We start from the raw sequence: 23,985 nt of genomic DNA, 5'->3' as shown, positions 1-23,985 counted from the left end.
GACGTAGATCTGGGTATTTATTATAATGGAATATAGGCTGAACTGGATGGACAAATGTCTTTTTTCGGCCTTACTAACTATGTTACTATGTTACTATTTTACCATTGAATGACTCGTAAAGTGCACTGTCAGCTAAAAAAAAACCCAGTATGAACACGAAGACACCTCAATATGCTGACGCGTTTCACAGTGTGCTTCATCAGGGTACACCTTTTTTCTCTCTGGAAAACATCGATTCATGGTAGCATCCAAATGTGAATTGTACTTAGATGTTTTTTCCACTATCAAGGAGAGATACAAGGAGCGGTTTGTTAAAAAAAAAAAAAATGTAATGGTAATAATATATAATAATTTTATTTATATAGCGCCAACATATTCCGCAGCGCTTTACAAATTATAGAGGGGACTTGTACAGACAATAGACATTACAGCATAACAGAAATACAGTTCAAAACAGATACCAGGAGGAGTGAGGGCCCTGCTCGCAAGCTAAATGGTCACTCTATTCGGGAGACATTGCTATAAGGCTCCTTAATCTTAAGATGCATAAAAGAGTAGACAAGTGCTACTGCTCGTGTGATAACTTTCCACCAGGATCTAGAGCATAAATCTAATCCTCAAATAAAGGAAACCTCATAAGTGTAATATGAATGACCTATGTTATCTTCTTACCCTCGCAGGTATTTACCTCTCGGATCTGACGTACATAGACTCTGCCTATCCATCTACCGGCAGCATCTTGGAGAACGAGCAGAGATCCAATCTGATGAATAACATCCTGAGGATAATCTCTGACCTGCAGCAGTCCTGCGAATATGGTAAGAAATGGCGTCAGAGATGGGGGTCTGTGTATAGATTCCGGCATCAGGCGATGTTGGAGGTCCCCGAACCCCACCACAATGGTGAGAACTACAACCGACTACAATTCAGTGCGGAGGATGCAACATTTTACCTACGACTGGATGAGCTTGGCTATGAGACTTTCGCCTCGTTGTTTCTTGCCCATTCTCGCTCAGCACTCATCATATCTGCGCAAACCAAGTTGGTGGCTGCACGGGCATAATCGGGTCAACCAGACACTGCACGATTTCTCTTTTCTTCGCAGACATCCCCTTGTTGCCTCATGTCCAGAAATACCTGAACTCCATGCGCTACATTGAAGAGCTGCAAAAATTCGTAGAAGACGATAATTATAAGTAAGTTTACAGCTTTTGCCTTTTACTTCTACTTCTTGCTTCATTCAAATATCTTCCAGTATCTATCATTTTAAGTGGCTTTTCAGAATAATCCATCTTGTTTGTGTACATGAAGAATTACACTATTTCTGGCCATTGTCTCGTTTCCTGAATTCTTCACAAGGCTCCAACTCTTGTCAGTTGTCTCTGAGCTAGTGAGTAAGGACTAGCTGCTATGATTTCTCCCAATACATTATGGACATAAAGGAGAATCCTGCTCTCCCGTATCTATGTAGCACATGCTCATAAGCGGCTGCAACAGGCAGTGTAGCTGTGAATCCATCTCTAGGATAAAATAATAGAACAGTGAGGTCTGCCTTATGAAATGCATTGCCTGCAAATGAACAAATGATTTTATGGATTTTTCTATTGTTGCACATGTGGAAATCATGAAGAAACATAGGAGTTAAACAAGTTAAAGATGAAATGATCTCTAAAGTTAAAGATGACACATTTCCTTTTGTATTTCAGACAAAACAATGTAAATATATAATTTCTGATTAGGATTTTTTGCTTTTTTAAAATGACTCATGAGCTTTAGTCAACTTTTAATCATAATGATTAATTAGAGCTAGTGTAGGAGACTAGTCATAAAATATGGTTTCCCAGCTGAGTAGTTAAAGGTTATAGGCTTTTATTTTTTCTTTTTTTCCGTTACTCTGGCAGAAGTAGATTGCAACCAGGCTTCCAGCGTTGCTAGACATGGAGGTTGTGATACATCCACGTGACCGCTTTTCCTGCCGCTGAATACAGATGTTTTGTCTGGAGCGAGTCTACATGACGGCATATTTGTCGTCTTGTGTAGTATTAACAAATGTTGGTAAATGCCGGACTATAGTAGAATTATTGTCTTTAAGGCTATGTGCACACGTCAGGATTTCTTGCAGAAATTGTCTGACCAAAACCGAACATTTTCTGCAAGAAATTCGCATGCGGATTTTTCGCGTTTTTCTCGCGCTTTTTTTTTTGCGCTTTTTTTGTGTGGATTTTTTGCGGATATTTCCGGAGGTTCTTGGATGCAATAATATTGTGGTAAGTCCGCAAAAAATCAAATCTGCAAAATTAATGAACATGCTGCGTTTTTTTTTTCCGCAATGCGTTTTTTCCCGCGAAAAAGCATATGCACAAAAATTGCGGAATGCATTCTAAATGATGGGATGCATATGTATGCGTTTTTATAGCGAGAAAAACGTGAAAAATACGCAACATGTGCACACGGCCTAACAGGTCTTTCTCATCTTTTATGGGTAAAGTTGCAAAGTGCGTTTAAAAAAAAAAAAAAACACTTAAGAAGCCGAGGAGCACAGTACTAACGAGCGTTTTTCCATAGGGCTTGTAAGCGCTGCTCTCCAAATTTCTGGACCCGGCCAACTCCAGGGCAAAGTTGTCTCTGCCTGTAGGGTGAACAGTTCGAGCCAGGTCCGATCCTTAGAAAGCAGGATGCTGGGAGGCAGGGGGAGCAGTGCGCTCCTGCTCAACAAGAGGAGACGAGCCCTTTAAAGACTTGGCTTTATAACTCGTTTCCTAACATTTCCTGAAAACATGTGGTTGAAATCCCATTATGATGCAGAGCTGTATGGTGGGGCGGCACACCATTATGCCGATACAGCCATAGAAGAGACCGATCCACAGAATGGCTTTACCGTTGTCACATTTTCATTGACAGTTGACATTTCAGACCTCGAGTACCTCAAAGGCGCAGTAGAAAACCACAGAAAAGTCTGGGTGCCCTGTACGTCTCTGATTTCGTATATCAGATGTAGCATACTACATTGGATGCGATATTACAGACCATGGTTTCTACAAGAAATATCTTCAACTTGCCGTGTCGCGGAGAGCTCCTGTAGCTCTGCTGTTTGCACGAGACGTAAGGATGTCTAACAGCGCCGAACATAATCCTGGCGTAAATGGCGCCAAAACCAGTGTCTGCCACCAAATGCATATTAGCGGAGCCTGCAGCCGTGCCTTGCGGTTTACACAATTCTCCATCAACGCCATTTCATAGAATGCTGTTTACAGGAACCATGCACCATACAAAAGCTCGCATTATCTGTGAGCAATCCATCTCCTGGACGCGCTGCCAGACCAAAGCCATTTCTGAGTTTTTGAAGATGGAACACAGATTTCGAAAGCAATTGTAAACAGATGGCGGGAAACGAAAAATGTGATTCTACTCTATAAAGCGAGAGCTGGAAGGAAGGAGAACGTTGTACACATAACAAGGAGAATGGGGTGCGACCAAGTGTTAGTGAATAGCGCGTGGTAGGAGGTAGGATCGTATGTACAGGTCGGCAGGGCAGAATGGCGCCATGAGATTGGTGTATCGTGGATCTACGGTTCTGTTAAAGCCGGAAATTAAAAGCTATGGCCGATACATAAGCTGGTCGACGTTAATAAATTCATGCCCATGCCTATTTTTTCCCCCTCTACTCTAAGGCCGGATTCACAAATCCGTGTTTCGCGGTTCTAGTATTGGCCTGTATGAGGCTATTGAGTTTGAGTGAAGATCACCGCAGCAGGTTCAGGACGGGTCATACACAGACATGTGACTGCAGCCTAAAATATATTAACCCTTCTGTGGGTTTCTCCTTCTCCATCCATCGGATCAACATCCTTAATAAGTGGGGGGGAGTTCAGCGGAAAGTTGTTTTAGACCTAATGAGTTGGGGGTGAACTAGGAGGGGGTGATCCTCCTGGCTCCCAATCCATCCATACAAGGTGCCATATTGGGCTACTCCCAGTAGTGTAGAGCATGGCTATGCCCTGCTCAGGTTGCCTCGTTATTTTGTATTTCCTCAGCATCTCTCGCCTTTTTTTTTCATGGTAATAAATGTTTTTATACATACACACACACAGGAACATAACGATAATAGGTGATGGGGCTGCAATCGCACCCGGGCTCTAGAGATTAGAAAAGTCTCAACGGTCTTTGTCCCCATGTAAAAATACCATTAATGACCTGCAATAGTTGGGAGCCTCGTTGGAGATTTTGCCTTGCGGCCCACGCGCTTCAAGCTACATCACTGCATCGCAAAATGCAAAGAACATCTAGAGCTTCCCCTGGCACATGGCAGATAACTGATGACCTGGGATTAGGATGTCATGGGAGCCCAAGTAGGTGGTGCGTGATGGATTGTGTTGCATCCAGCCAACACTTTATTAATACCAGGTGGGAGAAATGCGTTTCTTCCTACCCGCACACATTGCGCCCGCTCACTTTACGCCCGTCATTGTACTTATTACTCGATCACTTGGTGTGAGAGCAGACTGATGAATTATCCCTAAGAAAGCCTTAAGATACATGGAGTCTTTCTGTTCTCCTGTACGCTCCAGGACACACCGCTTCCTAAACATTCGTCTCTTTAATAATGATGTCACGTTGGGGGAGAACGCTGTGAAGATCTCCTGGATCTGAACCCCGCAGTCAGTTACACGAGCGCAGGCAAATTCAACGATGAGGGTCTTGAAGCAAGTCTGGGATTTTGGTTTGGTCTCCAAGATCCTAAAATTGCTTTCCTGTTTCAGGGGTACTTGCATTGTAATTCTGGTATTAATATGATGAATTTTAGGACTACAGCTCAAGCTGGACTCCTAAAAAAATATTAATAAATATTTTAATATCTGGTATTAAAAAAATTAGCAAAAAAGAATTCTACACCAGCCTGATCATGTCTATTATCCGTTTGCTAATATAAACCGTCTTTTATAGATGGTTTGTATTATATTACTGGTACCATTAAGGTTCCTGTACCCCTTAGATGGCTGTGCAAGCATTTTCAGTGTGGAGAGTGGTGCTGATGGCGCCTTATCTCCGGGGAGAACAGAAAGATGGACAATTGTATTTAAACTGCTAAATCTCCCGCAACATCATCTGTTGGTGGAATCCGTTCGGAGACCCCAATGCATGTTAGGTGGTCATCTGGTCCTGCTAAAATTTGGATGTTCGTCAGCTTTTAAAGTAACATGTATTGGGTCCTAAACTGTATACATACAGCTGCTGAAGAACCTCTTTGTAAATACGGAGGGATCACTTGTCAGTTAAGGCCCAAAATACAGATTAGTTAGCGATTGGTGCACGATCATTCTGCCGATTGCCATTTCCCTGACGCCCCTATGCATCAGCCGAGCGCTCGTGTTGTCTGAGAGATCCGCTACCGTACTCCTCTGCACTCCCCACTCCTCTGGCAGTGGCCATTGAAAGTCAACTGTCTGAATCCTTTTTTTCCCCAACATTATTATTGAGGAAAAGCCAGGAGACCCCAATATGTGTTGGACTGTTGGCCAATATCTAGGGCGGGTTTGGACGACTTGAGTTTGTGAAGCAATCGGTGATTAATCTCTTCTGCTGGAAGCCATAAATAGTTTTCTATGTTTTCATCTCTGCTCCTGCTAAGCTAAAAGAAAAGGTCGTGAAAGGAATGCGGATGGGAATATTGGAGACAGAATATGCAAAGTGCCGGCGAGAATGAAAGCAGTAGAAGATGCGCTGGACACAGAGGGCAGCTCGTTTTATTTCCCGGTTACCGTTGACTTTTTGCCTTAAGGCCGGGATCACACAATGCGAGAAATACGTCCGAGTCTCGCCTGGTAACACCCGGCATTGCCGCTGTCACTCAGGAGCGGAGCGTGCGGCTCCATGTATTGCTATGCGGCCTCACGCTCCGCTCCTGAGTGACAGCCGCAATGCCGGGTGTTACCATGCGAGACTCGGACGTATTAATTGCATCGTCAGTCATTTAAATAAAAAACTCCTAAAAGCCTCTTCTGTGTTGTAGATGGAGACGCCGCCCGCCGGTGGTGGATTTAGTTTTAAAGATCCGTCTTGTTGTACTTTGCTTGGGTCCAGACGGATGTAACTCATTTTAAGAGCCTGTACGAGGAGAATCTAGGACAATACTGCAGCATAATCAGAGTTTACCCTCAATGTGGTGTTATGGTTTCTTCTACCCTAGAGACTTTCACCTGCACTTACATGGGGCGGACTGTCCATATTTGTGGCTGGGAAATCCACCGCTTATCACGGTAGCAGCTGAGTGGAGAAGAGTCTACAAAATCTCATCCGAAGGCAATAAAAGAAAAATGAATCGGGAAAGTTGACCTGCTGTGCCCAAACCCGCAGCATGTCAATTTATGCCGCAGAAGTTTACTGCGGATTTCACTATTTGCAATGCTTGGGTTGAGCGCCACTGCAGATCCGCGTGAGTTTCACCCCGTGGGGCTTCGCTTGGGCTGATTCTACGTATGTGACGCCCATGCCGGACACCGTTATTGTGTTACCAGTAACGTTACGTCTCCGCTGGTTTTGATTTTACGGATGTATACATGGATGATGGACAGCGTATACCGGGGTAATGCACTTCATATGTTTTCATCATCTCCTGTCATTCTGTTTTACTCAGAATTGTTTGCTCTTTACCAATTTTATGTTAAAAGAAAACAGAAATCCCGAAAGTTTTTCTTTTTATCACTGGTAAACAATGCCCCAGATGCATTTTCCGGAATATTCCCTGGTAATTGCTCTCACATTCACCGTCTTGATACCCTCAATATGGTTTGCTCACAGTTTACATTTCCAGGGCTGGGAACATAAACTTTCCAGGAGCGCGGCGTTGCTAGAACATGTGTTTGTTTGTGTGATGTATGTCCTCCTCCTCATGTTATACCGTCACCTTCCCTGTAGGTTATCTCTGAAGATTGAGCCTGGGACCAGCACTCCCCGCGCCGCAGCATCTCGGGAGGATTTAGTAGGTACGTCTTCCTACTTACCGGGTTAGCTTTTACAATTCTAATTCATTTTTAGAATTTACAATTACGATGTTTTTTTTTCTTTCTCTGCCATGAAATTAACCTATTCCACAGTAGTTAACCCTTTAACAACCAGGCTCGTTTGGTAATGAACAAGCAAAAATACAAAAAATTTCATCATCCCCGCGTTTAAAGAGCCAGATAAAACTGCACAAAAGTTTATTTTTTTGGTGGGACGAGTTGAAGAAAAAAAATGACAGCAAATCCGATTTTTCTTTTTCTTTCTTGTACCGTTTACCGTATTTGGTGTTTTGGCTTTGGTCTACTATTTAGATTATTGCAGCTGAACCAAATGGTTAGTCTTTTTCAACTTCAAGCCTTTTATTTTAAAACAAAAAAAGGGTTGTTCCAAGATTATGTTCTTTTTTTTTTAGGGGGAAGGCTCATAGTTAAAAAAATAAATAAATTAAATTTAAAAAAAAAAAAAAAAAGTAACAAGCGGTTGGGTTGCTAACTACCTGCCTGTTCTATCCAGCTCAGTGGTCACTGACCGCTCCTGCCAGCGCTTCAGCTGCTCCGCATCAACAGAGCAGCTCTTCTTCTACCGGGCTGCTCTGTTGACCGGCCATGACTGCTAATTTCCTGCTGATTGACAGTCAGCTACAGTACCTGCAGTTAAGACCACAGGACTCAAGTGTTGAATGAAATGCTATTTAGTCCATTGCATACAGAATTCCTAACAGACATTTCAGCCCAACCCAGGCTCGATTGTGAAAAGCCTGGGATGGGCTGGAAAGATATATATCTTGGTACCGTGTTAGCCAGTAGATCGAATAATATTTAGAACTAAGAGTCCTCAGTGGTTGATACCTTTTAATGGCTAGCTGAAAAGATGGTAACAAATTGCAAGCTTTCAAGACTACACAGGTCTCTTCATCAGGCAAGACCTGTGTAGTCTGGAAAGCTTGCAATTTGTTACCATCTTTTCAGCTAGCCATTAAAAGGTATCAACCTTTGGGATGGGCTGAACATCTGTTTGGAATTCTGTATGCACTGGATTAAATGGCATTTCATTCAACACTTGAGAGATGGGGCCCACCATTTTTGCAATGCCCTTTTCACATGCACCACAATTATACGGAATGTCAACAGACTCTTCTTTACTTCGTTGGCTCCCCGCAGTTAGGCAGTGGAGAACAAACTGCTAATACATCATGCAGGGAACATACAAGCGCTTTGTCAAACTACCGCTCATGTGTATGACGGCTTTTAAGATGGCTGTTTCATCTGTTGGGGGAGATTTGGTAGGTTCCCATTCACAGCAGATGATTGCGTAAACCCACCGAAATACAACTTCACACTAATGTATGTGGGGATGTTTAGGCAAATCTAATAAATAAATGTATGGCAGCTAATTTTGTCTGTACTGATGCTGAGCACTGTCTGCAGGCAGGTGTACATGGATCCCGGGACTTTATTTTAGTCTTTACTGCAACAATTTATGCAAGATTTATCAATTTATGATTCCATGTCTTCTTTCATTTCAGGTCCGGAAGTTGGATCTTCACCTCAAAGTTCACGCAAAAGCATTCCAGTAGAAGGAGTGCTGCTGCCCCCAACACCACCGTCCCCCCGAAATCTCATCCCACACGGTCACCGCAAATGTCACAGTTTGGGTTACAAGTGAGTCTATTCGGGCTCGTAGAGCAAGCTGAATGTATGGCCAAGTAAATTCCTTCATCTTCACCACACTTCTGAATTCACCGTCTATGGATAAATCCTATTTTATGTTCTCTTTATCTACAAGCTTCATCCATAAAATGAACACAGCCGAGTTTAAAAGTGCAACATTCCCAAATGCCGGACCTCGCCACCTCCTAGATGACAGCGTCATGGAGCAACATACCCCATCGAGAGGGCAGGCAGAGAGCTCCACACTGTCTAGTGGGATATCCATAGGTAAGTGTAAGTATCTGAAAGGGTTAAAAGCTCATTATCTTCATGGCAGCGTTCACTGTCTGTCTTTACATGATGTCTTATTAATATAATAAATAATATCTAAAAAAAAACATTTTACAGTCCTAAAAGAGGATCACAGGAGTGTGACCGAAACGCGTCACTTTTTTCCTCTCATGGTCTTTCTATTTTTTGAGTGCCATGGAATTTTATCCATGCTATAATAAAGCTTTTGGATTTTATTTAGAAGAGATGGAACGAATCCCTCTGTTACAGAATCGCTGATGCCTGGAGATTCTCCTTAAAGGGCTTGTCCATAACATGTATAATATTTGCTAGGGACTTAAAAAGTTCAAACAAAGTGGATGTGATTCTTTGAAAACTCATGCCCACAAAGACTCTGCAAAGTTGTGCATTGTTTTTTTGCAATAAATTTTCTATGGGAAGCCGGAAAAAAATATACAATTCCATTTCTAAGTGCAGAATCCGGCACTAAAAAAACAAAACATGCCAACCACGTTTTTTTTTTTTTACTTTCTCTTATCCATTTGACGACCGTTTTTAACAGCGACCCATGGAATCTGAGTATATGGAGCCATTCACACATCTGTGCTTTTAACAAATCCGTTAGGAGCATATTCTATTCTCATCGGTCTATGAGGATCTGTCAAAAAATGGAGGAAAAACTAAAATCATCCATTTTACCCTTGATTTACATCCGTTTTTACTGATCCACTAGAATATCAGGCCATTCAGAAAGAAAGGATTGTAAGTAACTTCCAGCCTTGTCTGTAGTCATATCGGCCTGTTCCGTCATCGCAACACACGAGAAAGCCGGAAGAAGCAAGATAACGAAGCTCTGAGAAATCCTGAATTTTTTGTGTGTTGCAAATGGACACTTACATTTCTGAATGGGAATAAAGGGTTCTGACAATGACTGAGGTGCTATGGTATATGTGTGCGCCTCTGTGTAATCACGTGCAGGTACAGTGAAATCCCTTCAATGCGGCATCCAATAATACAGGAAGTTTGGTAATCCACAGCGCATTGTGCGGCACTATATGCAGCATTTCACATGCCAAGGAGCAGAAGGAAACTGAGCTGAAAAACGAGATCTCATCTTCATCATTCATTTAATTTTTTGAATGCAAGTTAAGATTTTTGTCATTATTTTTGCATCATATTCATTACGGCTTTTGCCCCCCGGTTTTACGGTAGTTTTTCAGTCTTCATCATTTTTCGGAAATTTTTGACATGGTTATGGTTTTCATTTTCCAGATATTTCCGGCTAATCCATCACTTGTGACTTTTCTAAGTTTCGGCAAACTTCTGCGCAATGATACAGCAGTACTTTAGTAGAAAACAAAAAAATAGTCTCAGCTGGTGACTTAAGAGCTAACGTCTGATCTCAGCATAGTTTTATTGGGATCTTTTTGTGCTCTTGGAGCGTTCTGCACAATTAGAACTCGTGCTCAGACAATTTACACTGCCTCGTAAGGTGTTCCAGCTCTACAGATTTCTGGTTTCTGAACTTTTTGTTTCTTATTTATATTTTAGGGAGCAGTGATGGTTCTGAGCTCAGTGAAGACATGTCATGGCCGGCATTTGAAAGGTAAGATGATATCTACATAATTCCTATACCACAGCAAAAAAATCTGTATTTTACTTAGAAGTCGTCTCTTAGGCCACGTTCACACTGATTTTGTGCCAACGCATTTTTTTTTTTAACACTCATTCATGAGACAAATGCCAAAAGAGTGTCCTACAGTTAGTCAAGGAGGACAGCTTATAATACAACCCAAAAAAAGATACCTTCTGCAACGTTAGACAGTTTAAGGCATAACAATTAAGCGATGTCTGGTCCTGAGCTCCACATTTTATGGCATCTCCATGATGACAGAGCTGTGATCTATGACTACAGTTTGGCTACAGTGCCTACAGGTAGTCTGGGACACACCTCCTGTCTCCTCATTGGTTCAGGCTGCTGCTGACTCCTCCCTACTGCAGCTCAGCCTGTTCTGATTGGCTGATGTCTAATGACACAAGCCCATCCGAAGATCAACAGGAAGTCAGAATAATAATTTAGAGCAGACCAGTGATCTAATAATTATCAGGTTTTTGCGTCATGTTCGGGAGTCGAGCTTTAGCTCTTTAATCTTGATGGCAATTCCATAGACCATGAACACAGTGGTAGTTGAACATTCAGGACCATCAGTCCATGCAAGTAGGGCACTCCAGAGCCCCGGTCTCAGGATTGGTGGGAGTCCCAGAGGAGGGAGACCCCACAATTAGTATGTTTTCACCTATCGTACGGATGGGTGATGACTTATAATTATGGTGCCACCCTTTTTTAAATCAGATTTAGAAAGGAAATCTGTGCAGAGTGGTGCAAAGTTTAAGGCTTTGATCATCTGGGTTCGTTCTTTAAAAGGAACAAAAAGTTCTACATGCAGGACCGTAATGGGCACCAAACTTACCCCATAATGAATGGGGGCACACTCTGCTTGTTTGCCTAACTAATGCAACAGATCACTTATTCCTTTTCTGTTAATAAAGCAGAATGTCTGAGGACATATTAACAAAGCCCAACTATAAATTGTAAGAAACATGTTCTTTTTGGTTCCTCTTCCAACCTTTAATGCCAGTGGCGTGTTTTTGTTAATGTTATACTGAGCCTATCGGCCTGTTCACTGTCTGTTCTGTATTTTCTCTGTGATATAATATTGTAAGTAACAATGATAATCTGTAATGGAATCCAACAGGAACAGGTTGTACCATTCTCTGGGTCCAATGACAAGAGGGGCATGGAATGGCTACCGAGGCCCATTGAAGGCCAGCAGGTATAACTACTGCACTCTGGTGATGGGGTGTGCCACTGGCTGATTAGTTTGCCTTCTCTCTCGGGTGCTGGGTGCTCCTCTTCTGCTTTCAGAGCTTTATGTTTTTGGCGTTTGTGCTCCTTTTTGAATCTGCAGTTTGCTTATGTATTTTTTTTTCCAGGCAAATGACTTTCAATCACACAAAACTAATTTCTAAATCTCAGTTTCTGGATAAATACACCCTCTGATTGATACAGAAGAGGCTTCACTTTTCAGTAATGAAAAAAGCAGATTCAAAGTGTCACATAATCTTCTCGGTGTAGGGGTGGAAGGGTCGTGTATGGTAGTGAGGAGCAACCTCTGAAGGGCGTTTTTGGGTTTGTTTCTCCGGATAAACAGAATAGGGATTGTCCAGTTAGAGAAGAAAAAATGTTTTAGGGTTTTCTCTATTATCTTATGTTTTATATTTTAGCAGCCTCCTTTGTAGCCTTGGCTGGAGGACGTCTCCTGTATCTTGTACACTACAAGCTCAAGCAACCCCCGCAGCTGACATGACACACTCCCACCCTGTATATCTGCAAAGTGGAGAACAAATTTGTCCCAATACAACATCCCTGTTTTTCCCAGCGCCAAAATCACCAGCCACCATCACATCCATTGCCAAGCGATTCTGAGTTCTCTGAGAGATGCCGTTATGGCGACTTGTCTCAGAGAACAAAAGGATTGGCGGTCTGAAATCCAAAAGGATGCTGGATCCTCATCTCCTCCAACGTCACCCGTTGGCAGAGAGTTGCACGGCCCCCACATCTATTTGGCTGTCAATTGACTGTCGATATTGGACCATTTGGGCCGACATTAGTCTGTGTATGGGGGGTCTCATTTTTCCTATTACCAAGTATACAACACTCTTAAAGCCCCCATACATATTAGATGAATGATCCTGTGTGCCTACAGCCTTATCTCTCATCTCTTCCACACACAGGTTCGGTTCAGCCAAACGCTTCTGTGTTTCCTTAGAGAGCCGCTACCAAACTGTCTAGTACCGGCTTATCACTGCTCTGATCAAAAGGATCATTAGGATCCTTCCCTTCCCCGACATCATCTGTATGGGAGTGTCTGAGGCCCCCCATACCCAATAGACTGTCAGTTGATCCCACCAATTTTGACAGGTTCAGCCAACATTAGTCTTTTTTTTATTGGGGGGGCCTTTAAAAAGTTTGACAGAAGTAGTCGGTCCAAGTCCCTTTCACCTTATGAGTTCTGATACAAAGGAGAGCGGGAACAGCTGCGGAAGGACCAGGATCAAAAGGGGGCCACTAAAAATGAGGGTAGACTTGAACATTTCAAGTGAAATGTGCCTTTTTTTTCAATAAGGCCCCTTTCACACATCAGTTTTTTGCCATCCGTCACCATCCGTTGGCTCGACGAATCCGTCGCAGATTGTGAAAAACTGATGCGACGGATCCGTCTTTTCACTGGATCAGACTAGCTTATCCGGCTAATTGGATCCTAAAAAAAAATCTGAGCATGCTCAGTTACAAAAAAAAACAAAACTGAATCCGTCGCCAGATTCTGTCATTTGACGGAGCCGGCGCCGATAGGCTTCCATTCGAGCAAACGACGGACGGCGACGGTCCGTCTTTTTTTTTCAACAGACCCAAACGTTACATTATTCGTTGTCTCCGGCCGCTGCACAAACTATTTTCGCCGGATCTGATGAATGTGAGGCCATCTGTCGCTAGCACAAGTCTATGAGAAAAAAACGCATCAGTTGCCCAATTCTTTATTTTTCAAAATTTGATGGATTGTGACTGATGGCAAAAAACTGATGTGTGAAAGGGGACTTAAGTGCAATTTTGCACACAATGTTAGTTTTTCTTTAGCGTCTGAGAACATCTTTTAAGTAACCTTTATATTCTAAAAACCATCAGAAGATGGAAATGTATTTTCCGACAAAAGGCCACTTTACGTCACGATTGTTTTGGTTTAGCGGATCATTGGCTCTTGTCCCTCATAAACCAGTACTGAATGGTTTGACCACTTTTACTTAAATGCATAATATGCAAACATGGAGGGAAAACTGTGTGTGCTGTTCTGTGAGATGGAAATGTGAGCGTTAGGTGACCACCGTACTCCATTACACCAGGGGTCCGCAACCTGCAGCACCCCAGCTCTTGTGGATCTCTAATACCTGCAGCTGTTAGGGCATGCTGAAATTTGTAGTTTCACCACCGCTGATCGCTGCAGTTTGGCCAAACATATCAATATTAACGTGTATCTGCTAAAAAAAAATAAAATCGCTCATCTAATCTGAGCTTGCTTATGTTTGGGTGGTCAATCATCACAAATGGCCGCTTTTCTGTGTCCGGTAGCCTAGAGAGATGCACATTCACTAGTATGTTTGGTCAGTGTTGCTAATAACTGGTTCCCCCATCCTAAATATCATGTTGTACCCCAGAGAGGTGTAGGGTAGTGTAACCATCAGTGCATGATACAATAGATTCCTGGAGAAGCATCTCACAAACTTAGGGTACCATCACATTTAGCGACGCTGCAGCGATACCGACAACGATCCTGATCGCTGCAGCGTCGCTGTGTGGTCGCTGGAGAGCTGTCACACAGACCGCTCTCCAGCGACCAACGATGCCGGTAACCAGGGTAAACATCAGGTTACTAAGCGCAGGGCCGCGCTTAGTAACCCGATGTTTACCCTAGTTACCAGCGTAAACGTAAAAAAACAAACACTACATACTTACATTCCGGTGTCTGTCCCCGGCGCTCTGCTTCTCTGCTCTGACTGTGAGCGCCAGCCGGAAAGCAGAGCGGTGACGTCACCGCTCTGCTTTCCGGCTGGCCGGCGCTCACAGTGCAGAGAAGCAGAGCGCCGAAGGACAGACAGCGGAAAGTAAGTAATGTAGTGTTTGGTTTTTTTTTACGTTTACCCTGGTAACCAGGGTAAACATCGGGTTACTAAGCGCGGCCCTGCGCTTAGTAACCCGATGTTTACTCTGGTTACCAGTGAAGACATCGCTGAATCGGCGTCACACACACCGATTCAGCGATGTCTGCAGGGAGTCCAGCGACGAAATAAAGTTCTGGACTTTCCCCAGCGACCAATGATGGCACAGCAGGATCCAGGTCGCTGCTGCGTGTCAAACTGAACGATATCGCTATCCAGGACGCTGCAACGTCACGGATCGCTAGCGATATCGTTCAGTGTGACGGTACCTTTACTTGAACAACCGACATATTACCAGCAATTAATTCCAGCAGATCCAATAAAGATATTATCTGCAGTGCCGCGGCCTTTCCTCTGGATTGGCTTCAAGTTGTCATTTCTTATCTTGTGCAGTCTCAATGTATAGGATTTGCTTCGTTGGGTCACTTTGAGTGGTCCTTATCATGGAGTTTACTGTCAAGTTTACTTTCAGCAGGTTTTTACTATGTAATCTGAGAGCAGCATGATATAGGGGTGACGACCCAGATTCCAGTGATGTGGCAATTACTAGACTGTGTTTTGCAGTCTCAATAAAACCAATGTTTTATCAGCAGGAGATTATCAATACAGGACTAGGTGTCTCGTGCTTCCTAGTCCAACTACTCCCCCACTACTGATTGGCAGATATCAGTGCACACTGAATAGTGACAGAAATTTGCCAATCGGGTGTGGGTGCGGATATACAAAGCTTAGCTTTCCGAACTCTGCTAGATCTGCAGCAGAGAAAACTGTGATTGTATCACAACTGCTGCACCCAGAAAGTGATACATCACTGATATCGGGGTCTCTTTCCCTTCATCCTGCTGCTGTCGGATTACGTCATAAAAACCTGCTGACTGATCCCCTTTAAACGACTGATGAACGCTGCAGAGTGTGGAAATCCTAGCCCACAATTATTATTTTAGTTTACGAATATGATGAAGGCCTTACTTAGTTTAGGAAACTAGTTTATTGCCATTGATGTGCTAGAATATAAGAATATAATTGCGTTTTTATCAATATTTTACCATTTAAATTTTTTTTTTTTAAAGTAAGTTACAGATATTTTGGTTAACTGTTTCTGAATCAATGTGAAATGTACAAATGTTTGATATCTAAAAAAAACAAAAGTTTTGTTCGATGGGGGTCCAAAGTGCAGAGACCCCCTACTAGCCGATAGATGGAAGCGTCAGTCTTGGAGCTGCTCTCCTGTGACCAGTGGGATCTGTCCGCCATTGCCGGAGGAGAGCAGCACTGGTCTGCGGACTTCTGCTCCATTGTGTTAGCGATTGGTCTGGGGTCCGTACCAAAACCTCCAGCCATCAACACTTCTGTCGTGACTCGTCAAGATTTTTCAAGTTTTTCTATTTCTGTAATTGTGATTTCCAGTATTCTAGAAACACAGTAGTTTAGTGAATCTCTAGTGTCAGACTTGTGACTTGGAATGGGGGGTTAAAGAGGAGGGTTCATCTCAATCCTGAGGGCTAGATGTTTGCTCTGGTGGTCCCACCACTGGGACACAGATAGCGGAGAACTTGGGTCAACTATTCAGACCCATTCATGTTAATATGGCGACATGCACGCTTGTCCGCTGCTCCATTCAAGTACGGAATGGGAGAGGCTGAGGACCCCCATTTTAGTGATGGATGGGGGTCCCCCTTAAATGTAAGTGTTCTGTATGGTAAGCAAAGTGTAAGAGCAGTTGTGTGTAATTACGAGGGAGATGTTTCTAAGATGTCAGTGCTCGTTCCTTTGTAGGAGACCGCATGCCCTGCTCTCTATGCGCAAACTCAGGATCTCATCCCGTACTCGGAGCTGCGTTCAGCTGCGCAGTTCCAGGCAAGTTATATCCAGTGCACGAAATCCACCTTTATTAACAAGGACCGGGACTAGCAGCGCATTGTGGGTTCATTGGTAACATCAACTAAAATGTCAACTCCCTTAACCCATAAGACATTTCCACCCATAACATCCAACATCCCTGAGTCAGTCCATGGCTTGTCCTCTTCTGTCCGGTTAGTAGTGATGGGCTGCAGTGGTGCGGCAGGGCAGCTCCGTCGCTGAGACGGCAGGATCGCGTGGGCAGGCGGACATGCGCTGTATGTGGTGGAGTGCGCTGGCTGCTCGCGTGGATTATGGGATTTTTAGATGCCATGCGGTCACAGTGAACTTTCCCTAAGGGCGCGTGCAAAAGACTGGTTCAATCAGACGAGTGCAATCCTTGGTTTTAACCGATACCACCATGTTATTCTATGGGGCTGAGCACATGTCCGATCTTATCCTCGGACCAAGTGATCCATGGAAATAAATTTCAGCATGTTCGATTTGCCTCCGAGAATTGGATTCATATCGATGGGTCCGCCAAATAAATCAGACCGCACTGTGTGGGAAAAACTTTTTTTTTTTTTCCTTTTTTTTTTTTTTTCCCATCTCCACCTCTGAGAAAATTGGATCACGCTCTGATCCACGCTCTGATCCACGCTCTGATCCCCATAGTCAGACCGATTTTCCAAGGTGGAGAGAAACCAGTCGCATGCACCTGCCCTTACAGAAATGTTTTCTGTTCTTTATATATACCAGTTTTTGTCTTTGCTTTACCAAACTGACAATTGCCGCTAAGTGTCTGCCATTACAAGGGATCTCTATTACTATAGAAGTTGAGCTTAATGATCCCTAGCGGTGTAAAAAAAACAAAAAACCCTATTACTCGCCTACAGACTGGCGCCACTCCACCACACGTCATATTGTGTCCACCACAAGTCTGTTGGCACCAAAATGGGACAAGAGAGGGAGTGGTCATGTGACCATTGATTGTTTGGAATGTGATGGCTGCTGCCAGTCATCAGTCATGTGACGCCCCTCCTCTGCCAGATTTTGATGCTTAGAGACCAGCAGTGGACACAGTACAAAGTATGGCGGGCAGGAGGGGCGAGACTGGCTGGATGGAGTCTTGTTGACAATGGTTCATATAGAAAGTATGCAAATTGGCTCTCCCCCAGAAGGAAAGTAACCAGCTCACTAGTGCCACCTAATGGATGAAGTGAGTGGTGAGTCACCGTGCCCTAAGATGGCAGTCTGTAGATGGGTATGTGGTTTGACCGGTGCCAGTCTCTGGTCATGTTGCACATCCGATGTCAGACATTGACTTGTAAAATGTCGGCGCCTCCATTAGGTGGCGTTAGCGAGACTGAGAGCGAGGAAATAAGTTTTCTTATAGTTTTTAACAATGTGACAGAAGAGGATAATTTGACTTGAATGTCCCGGTGACTTTTTTTTTCCCATGCAGAGATCATGTTAGTAATTTACCTTTACAACCCACCATTTAATGGAGAGAGCGCACGCTGGGTCACATGATATCAGGTCTCCTCAATCCCCCTAAATCTCATTAGTAATGCTCCATCATGGCAGGATAACCTACCGCCATGTACAGCCGCTGGGAGCCTTTTAATAGTTGATCATATTGAATTGTTTGACATGGGATCCATTAAGATCCGATTAGAGGGGTGGATATAATTGGGTTAAGGGCGGCGTATACTGCTGTCATGTGACCTGCGGGCAGGCGTCTGCTCCCGCTATACTGGGGTTTGTGTTCCCGCGTGTTGTGCAGTGATGGCCTGTGACGCACATCAGATCCGCTGTCCGTCTGATGTCTGTCCCACGCAGATGCCCGAACCAGCGAGTTTCCTTTCCACCGGCTTCTGCTATTTTCCACAACAGCCATCGTGTCCTTGGAGCAGGAGACCGGTGCTGACAAATTTATAGGACTAAAGCCGCCTTCATTGGTAATTTTTTGTGTTTTCTCCTTACAGTTCTGCAGACGCGACGGAGCTGGCGGTGCATTTGTATCCTGGAGCCGTGACCATACAGGGGGTGCTGCGAAGGAAGACGTTATTAAAAGAAGGCAAAAAGCCAACAGTAAGCCCCAGAATGACCATGTCCTACACGTTCACTGCCGTTTTGTATCGCACCATTCATTTTACAATAGTTTACTGATCATTGAGGCTGGAGGGGGGAAATGGTGAAGTTTCACTGTTTTTTTTTTTTTTTTTTTTTTTCTTTTCCGAGGGGCGGTTGTTTTTATGGCATTCATTGTGCAGTGAAAGTGATCTCAGCAGTAGGATTTTCCAGTTCTGTGTGTTTACAGCGATACCAAACTTATTGTAATTTTAGGGACCTAAAAAAACAAATATGAAATTTGTGTAAAACTGAAAAAAAAATGAATTTAAAAAATGGTGTCACATTTTTCCACGACCAATCATTTTTTTACATACATTTTTTTGTCGATGGCGCTTTATAAGGGTCAGCTTTTTGCGTGCTGCGCTGTAGATTGTATCAGTATAATTTTTAGGTATTTATCTCCTTTTGATCGCTTTATTGCATTTTTTTGAGGGGGTGTTAGTGTGGTGACCACCAAAATGGCAATTTTTGGTGTTTCCACTAGTAATGAGCGAAAGTGCTCAGATAAGATGTTATCTGAGCATGCTCGGGTGCTAACGGAGTGTCTTTGGTGAGCTCGAAAAATACGTTCGAGTCCCCGCGACTGCACGTTTCATGGCTATTAGACAGCCGCAACTCATGCAGGGATTGCCTGCTCCCTGATAGATTAGTGTGTCATGGAAGGGGTTAACACTGGAATATGTTTTGTTGACCTTCAAGCACATATAGGAGAACTAAAGAATAAATATAAAAAAAAAAAACATGCGCCAAATATGGACTAAAAAAACGGTAATAAAGGTAAATAAAAATTGATGACGGCAGGGAAATAATATTAGAAAATGCTCTTTATTATTAAATATAGCAACAGCAATAGAAGATAAAAAGATAAAATAACTATGTATATGTATATATTTTTACATTCATATGTATATGCACATATCACACACCGTATAATTAATACAATAAAATCGACATGTGGCAGGTCAAAAAATGTGTATATATACTCTGGATACCCCAGTGGACCAAATAAAAAAACCTGCCACATGTCGATTTTATTGTATTAATTATACGGTGTGTGATATGTGCATATACATATGAATGTAAAAATATATACATAGTTATTTTATCTTTTTATCTTCTATTGCTGTTGCTATATTTAATAATAAAGAGCATTTTCTAATATTATTTCCCTGCCGTCATCAATTTTTATTTACCTTTATTACTGTTTTTTTTAGTCCATATTTGGCGCATGTTTTTTCTGTTCTTGTAGTGGTTTCACTATATTTCCTTGACACAGGTGGTGACCGGTATTTTTATATTCTAATCTTTAGCTTATGGGTATTCTATCTTCGTACTTTCTTTTCATAAATAATACCTGGTGTTTTATCCTGTGTCTATTTTATAAAGAATAAATATGTAGCTGCATTGATGAGGAGGTGTAAAATCCATAGGTCAGATGGCCGCCAGCATATGATGCTTTACGTCAGGTGTTAGATTTGTGTCCTGGAGAAATGCGATTATTAGTGATCACCTGTAACGTGCTCTCTGTGCAGGTTGCGTCCTGGACCAAGTACTGGGCAGTATTGTGCGGCACGCAGCTCCTCTACTATACAGCAAAGTCACTGAAGGCCACAGAGAGGAAACATGTAAGTAAATGGTTAATGTGTGTGATCAGCACTGATGTAACGACCTGACCATAGATAGATAGGAGACCAGTCCTGCGCTGCCCCCAGCCGCCTTCTCCCTGCGTCTCTGCAGGTGATTGACAGGTCTCTCCCAATGTACACACACTGTCAATCAAAGCCGTGGGGGGGGGGGGGAGGGGGGCAGCGCAGGACGAGTCTCTGATTTGGGCAGCACGAGTCAACTGACCTGTTCCCTTTTAAAGAGCGCCAAATTCAATGTATTGCACTGGACACGTGATGTAATGGCGGCTGCAGGGAGGAATAAAACGTTTTATCCTTTTTTCACCTCTGCTGCAGAGTCCGACTTCTAACGGCCCATTACTCTCATTCTCAGGAAGATGATCTGAGACCAGAGCTGTTCTGTCCGCAGCTAAATACACGTGCCTGCTCGGCAGAAGTGAGGGTGCATGTGTACGAGATACCGAGCGTGCGCCATCAACCCGACACACGCTTCTGTTATGTCATAAATCGCCCGTCATGGTTCCATTTCTAGGAGACCGTTCACACTGGAATGTGTTTTGTGGCCGTGCAGCAATCCGGCGCCCACGCCGCTCATCACTCCTTTGTCAGGGACAGATACGTTTTTTGGGGGGTTTTTTTGGGTCTTGTCTGTTGTTAATAAAACCCGATCATGTGGAACCGTTCTGTGTCTGAGAACAAAGCATGGAGTGACGGTATTGTTTATAGAAATGATGATTAAAGGCCACAATCTGCAGAGCGTGCGGGCACAGAGTATTCTCTGATTGCTGGCAGCGCGGTCGTAGATTATGGAGGATGCGTCCTATTATCGTACACCTACATTATACAAAAAATAATAATCTGTCGGGATCCTACTGTACATCCAGATAAAAAAAATCTTAATTTATTCCCATACGGTTGTATGAAAACTCACACTCAAACATTGACGAAAAGTATCGGTTTTCTAGAATGTGACATAACTTTTCTGTTTCTGTAGTTTCTGGCCGTGTAAAGCTTCTCACATTACTGATCTCTTCCTTTCCAGCAATCATCGTGTATCACGCTGTCATGGCTGACATTCAGTCAATTAATATCTCATCATTTAATGCCTCTAATGGGACGTGTATGTTATGATCCCTGACCCGCAGAGTCACATAGAGCTTGTAAATCCTTCCTGTGGATGACAATCACGTGGTGTTATAGATTGCAGTAATCCAAGGCATAAATCACATAAATAATGAGATTGAACAAATGTAGTTGTTGGATTCATCGGGTGGCGGTCGGTGTCCATTTTTACCATCCAACGTCCCATTGTAATTGCAAGTAATCACATATAAAGCCCCATGGAATAAATGCAGATGCCATGTAATGAAGCTTCAGGATCTGCCACTTATTCTGCCAACCTCATTCTGTAAGGAACTAGAATTCCCGGAATTTGGAATAACTAAACGATGGCTCGTCAGACGTCCTCTAAGTCCAGCCTCTGATCTTCATGACAGCTCATCTCCTTTAAAGAGTAACCGTGGTTTTAATTTTTAGTTCCTAAATCAACAGTACACATGGAAATACAAAACTTTGTAATATATCTTATAGGAGAAATCTGCTTTTTTTTTTTTTTTTTTTTTTCTCCTGGACTGATTTTTCAGTTTCTGGGTAAAATCTGTATTCGGTATTCCATTATGTAGATGGATGACAGTTTGTGCTCGGAAAGTTCTATGGAGATGGGTCGGGGAACAGCTGGAGGCCAACAGAGATTCTGCTTCACATTTCTCCATAGAAGTTTATGAGCACCCACTGATCTCTCCTATCTCCGTCACGGGAAAGTCTTGTTTATTCGGACTCCCATGACAGCACTACGAGAGAGGGGATCCGCCCTTCAGGAACAGGAAACCTACAGATACAAAAGGGCGGCACCTCTCCCCCTGCATCAGTTGGTTTCCTGTTCCTGGAGGGACAGGATCCTACAGATTTCATCTCGTAAGGAGCCCAGGCCGGCCGGTCGAATCTGGTAGCGGGGGGGTCTCCTACCTCGACCGGTGCGGAAAGTCCTGGAGACGCCACGGTGGTCCAGGCTGGACTGCACGTCAGTGGCGTTGGCAGCAGGGAGCAGGGTCCGGAGGATTCCTTGTCTCCGGAAGCCGGCGTTGGTAAGTTTCATTTCCCCCCCCTGAGCAGACGGCGGCAGTGAGGTGCGGTGGTGTGGTTGCGGCGTCGGAAGTGGGCGCCGTCCGGAGCACTGCTGGGCATTCCCGGCGTCCTGCATCGCTCACTGAGCGTTTCCGGAACGCTGGGGCGCCGGGGGTGGAGCCGGCAGGCGCTTCCGGTTTGCGGGTTGACTGCGCATGCGCGGTCTTTCCAAGATGGCGGCGCCCATGGTCCGGTCGCCGGTTCTTCTGTACTACCACCGCTAACCTCCCAGCTGCAGCCTGATCATCAGGAACCAATGGGGACACGCCAGATGGCCTGCTGACCGGAATACAGGGGGATATAAGCAGGTGTTGGCGATAGAACCCTGCTTTTGGCCACAGCTTCATCATGGCAGATGATGGTGAGCAGCAGCCTCAACTTCTGGATAAAGTACGGCAGGAAGCCGTGGGAAAGGATATCAGAAGTGACCAGTCCAGCCGTAAAAGCTCGTCCAGGCAAGGATCTAGAGCTTCGACTGGCAAGGAGCCCCCTCGTGTTCCGGTACCTTTCTCTTTCACGTACACTGGTAAGTGATCTACGTGAATGTTCACTCAGTGACGCGGGCCCCTTATACTTTGTCATTCTAGGGGAAGAGAAGTGCAAAGTCGAAACATAAGGAGTGTGCCCTATGTGAAGTTCCCTTACCAGATTCCTACCCTAAAAAATTGTGTGCCTCCTGTATACAACAGACGGTGAGGTTTACAGGAGTGGAAGGGTTGAGTGACATCAGGCTAGATAGATGGTATCTCCCTTATTGTCCTCCCCTAGGTAGCGGAAGAATCTGCTTCTACGGCTAATCTGCGTGAGATGATCCGTACAGAAGTAAGGGAATCCCTGCGGTCTATGTCCCAGGCGGGAAGTTCAAAACAGAGAGCCTCGGTGATCTCTGATTCGTCAGAGGAAGATAAAGAGGAAGGTTCTTATCGCTCAAATCTCTCTTCCTCGTCATCAGAAGAGGAATCTGGCCGATTCTGTCTGCCTCTGGACCGGGTGGATAAGTTAGTCAAGTCGGTCAGAGGTACGATGGGCCTAGAAGAGCCTAAGACTCAGCTTTCCCGTCAGGAGCTAATGTTCAGCGGCTTGGAACACAAGAAACGCAGATCCTTCCCGGTGATTGATAAGATTCAAGACCTGATTCTCCGGGAATGGAAAAAACCGGAGAAGAAAGGTTCTTTGCCACCGGCTTTAAAGCGCAGGTATCCCTTTGAAGATACGGATGTGGATACCTGGGACAAGGCCCCTAAATTAGATGCGGCGGTGGCGAAGGCATCTAAGAAAGCAGCTTTACCTTTCGAGGACATGGGGTCCCTTAAAGACCCTCTTGACAGGAAGGCGGAGATCTTCCTTAAGGGTACGTGGGAGATGGCAGCCGGATCCTTGAGGCCAGCAGTGGCTGCGACTTGTACAGCCAGATCCCTAATGGTCTGGTTGGAACAGTTGGAATCCCAGCTTAAAGAAGGCGCCTCCAGGAATTCTATTCTAGGTGC

General features: G+C 44.0%; 1 protein-coding gene across 9 annotated transcripts in view; it reads left to right on the top strand.

Moving 5' to 3' along the window:
- The window catches only part of RALGPS2 (Ral GEF with PH domain and SH3 binding motif 2), a 145,169-nt gene that overhangs the window by 115,990 nt on the left and 5,194 nt on the right, over window positions 1-23,985 (top strand). For 2 of the 9 annotated variants that reach the window (XM_069737769.1, XM_069737770.1), the window contains exons 9-17: window positions 681-818; window positions 1,106-1,196; window positions 6,916-6,983; window positions 8,528-8,663; window positions 8,788-8,939; window positions 10,494-10,548; window positions 11,699-11,776; window positions 18,542-18,647; window positions 20,222-20,314. In XM_069737769.1, the coding sequence (XP_069593870.1) occupies window positions 681-818; window positions 1,106-1,196; window positions 6,916-6,983; window positions 8,528-8,663; window positions 8,788-8,939; window positions 10,494-10,548; window positions 11,699-11,776; window positions 18,542-18,647; window positions 20,222-20,314 (917 nt within the window). Of the gene's footprint in view, window positions 1-680; window positions 819-1,105; window positions 1,197-6,915; window positions 6,984-8,527; window positions 8,664-8,787; window positions 8,946-10,493; window positions 10,549-11,698; window positions 11,777-16,490; window positions 16,572-18,541; window positions 18,648-20,221; window positions 20,315-23,985 lie in introns of all 9 variants that reach the window. The other 7 variants (XM_069737767.1, XM_069737768.1, XM_069737774.1 and 4 more) reach the window with 4 other exon arrangements.

This window comes from Ranitomeya imitator, chromosome 8 (genome assembly GCF_032444005.1).
Source record: "Ranitomeya imitator isolate aRanImi1 chromosome 8, aRanImi1.pri, whole genome shotgun sequence".
Classification (NCBI taxonomy): Eukaryota; Metazoa; Chordata; class Amphibia; order Anura; family Dendrobatidae; genus Ranitomeya; species Ranitomeya imitator.
The sequence above is the reverse complement of the archived record's forward strand: the minus strand, read 5'-3'. Positions and strand labels throughout refer to the sequence as shown.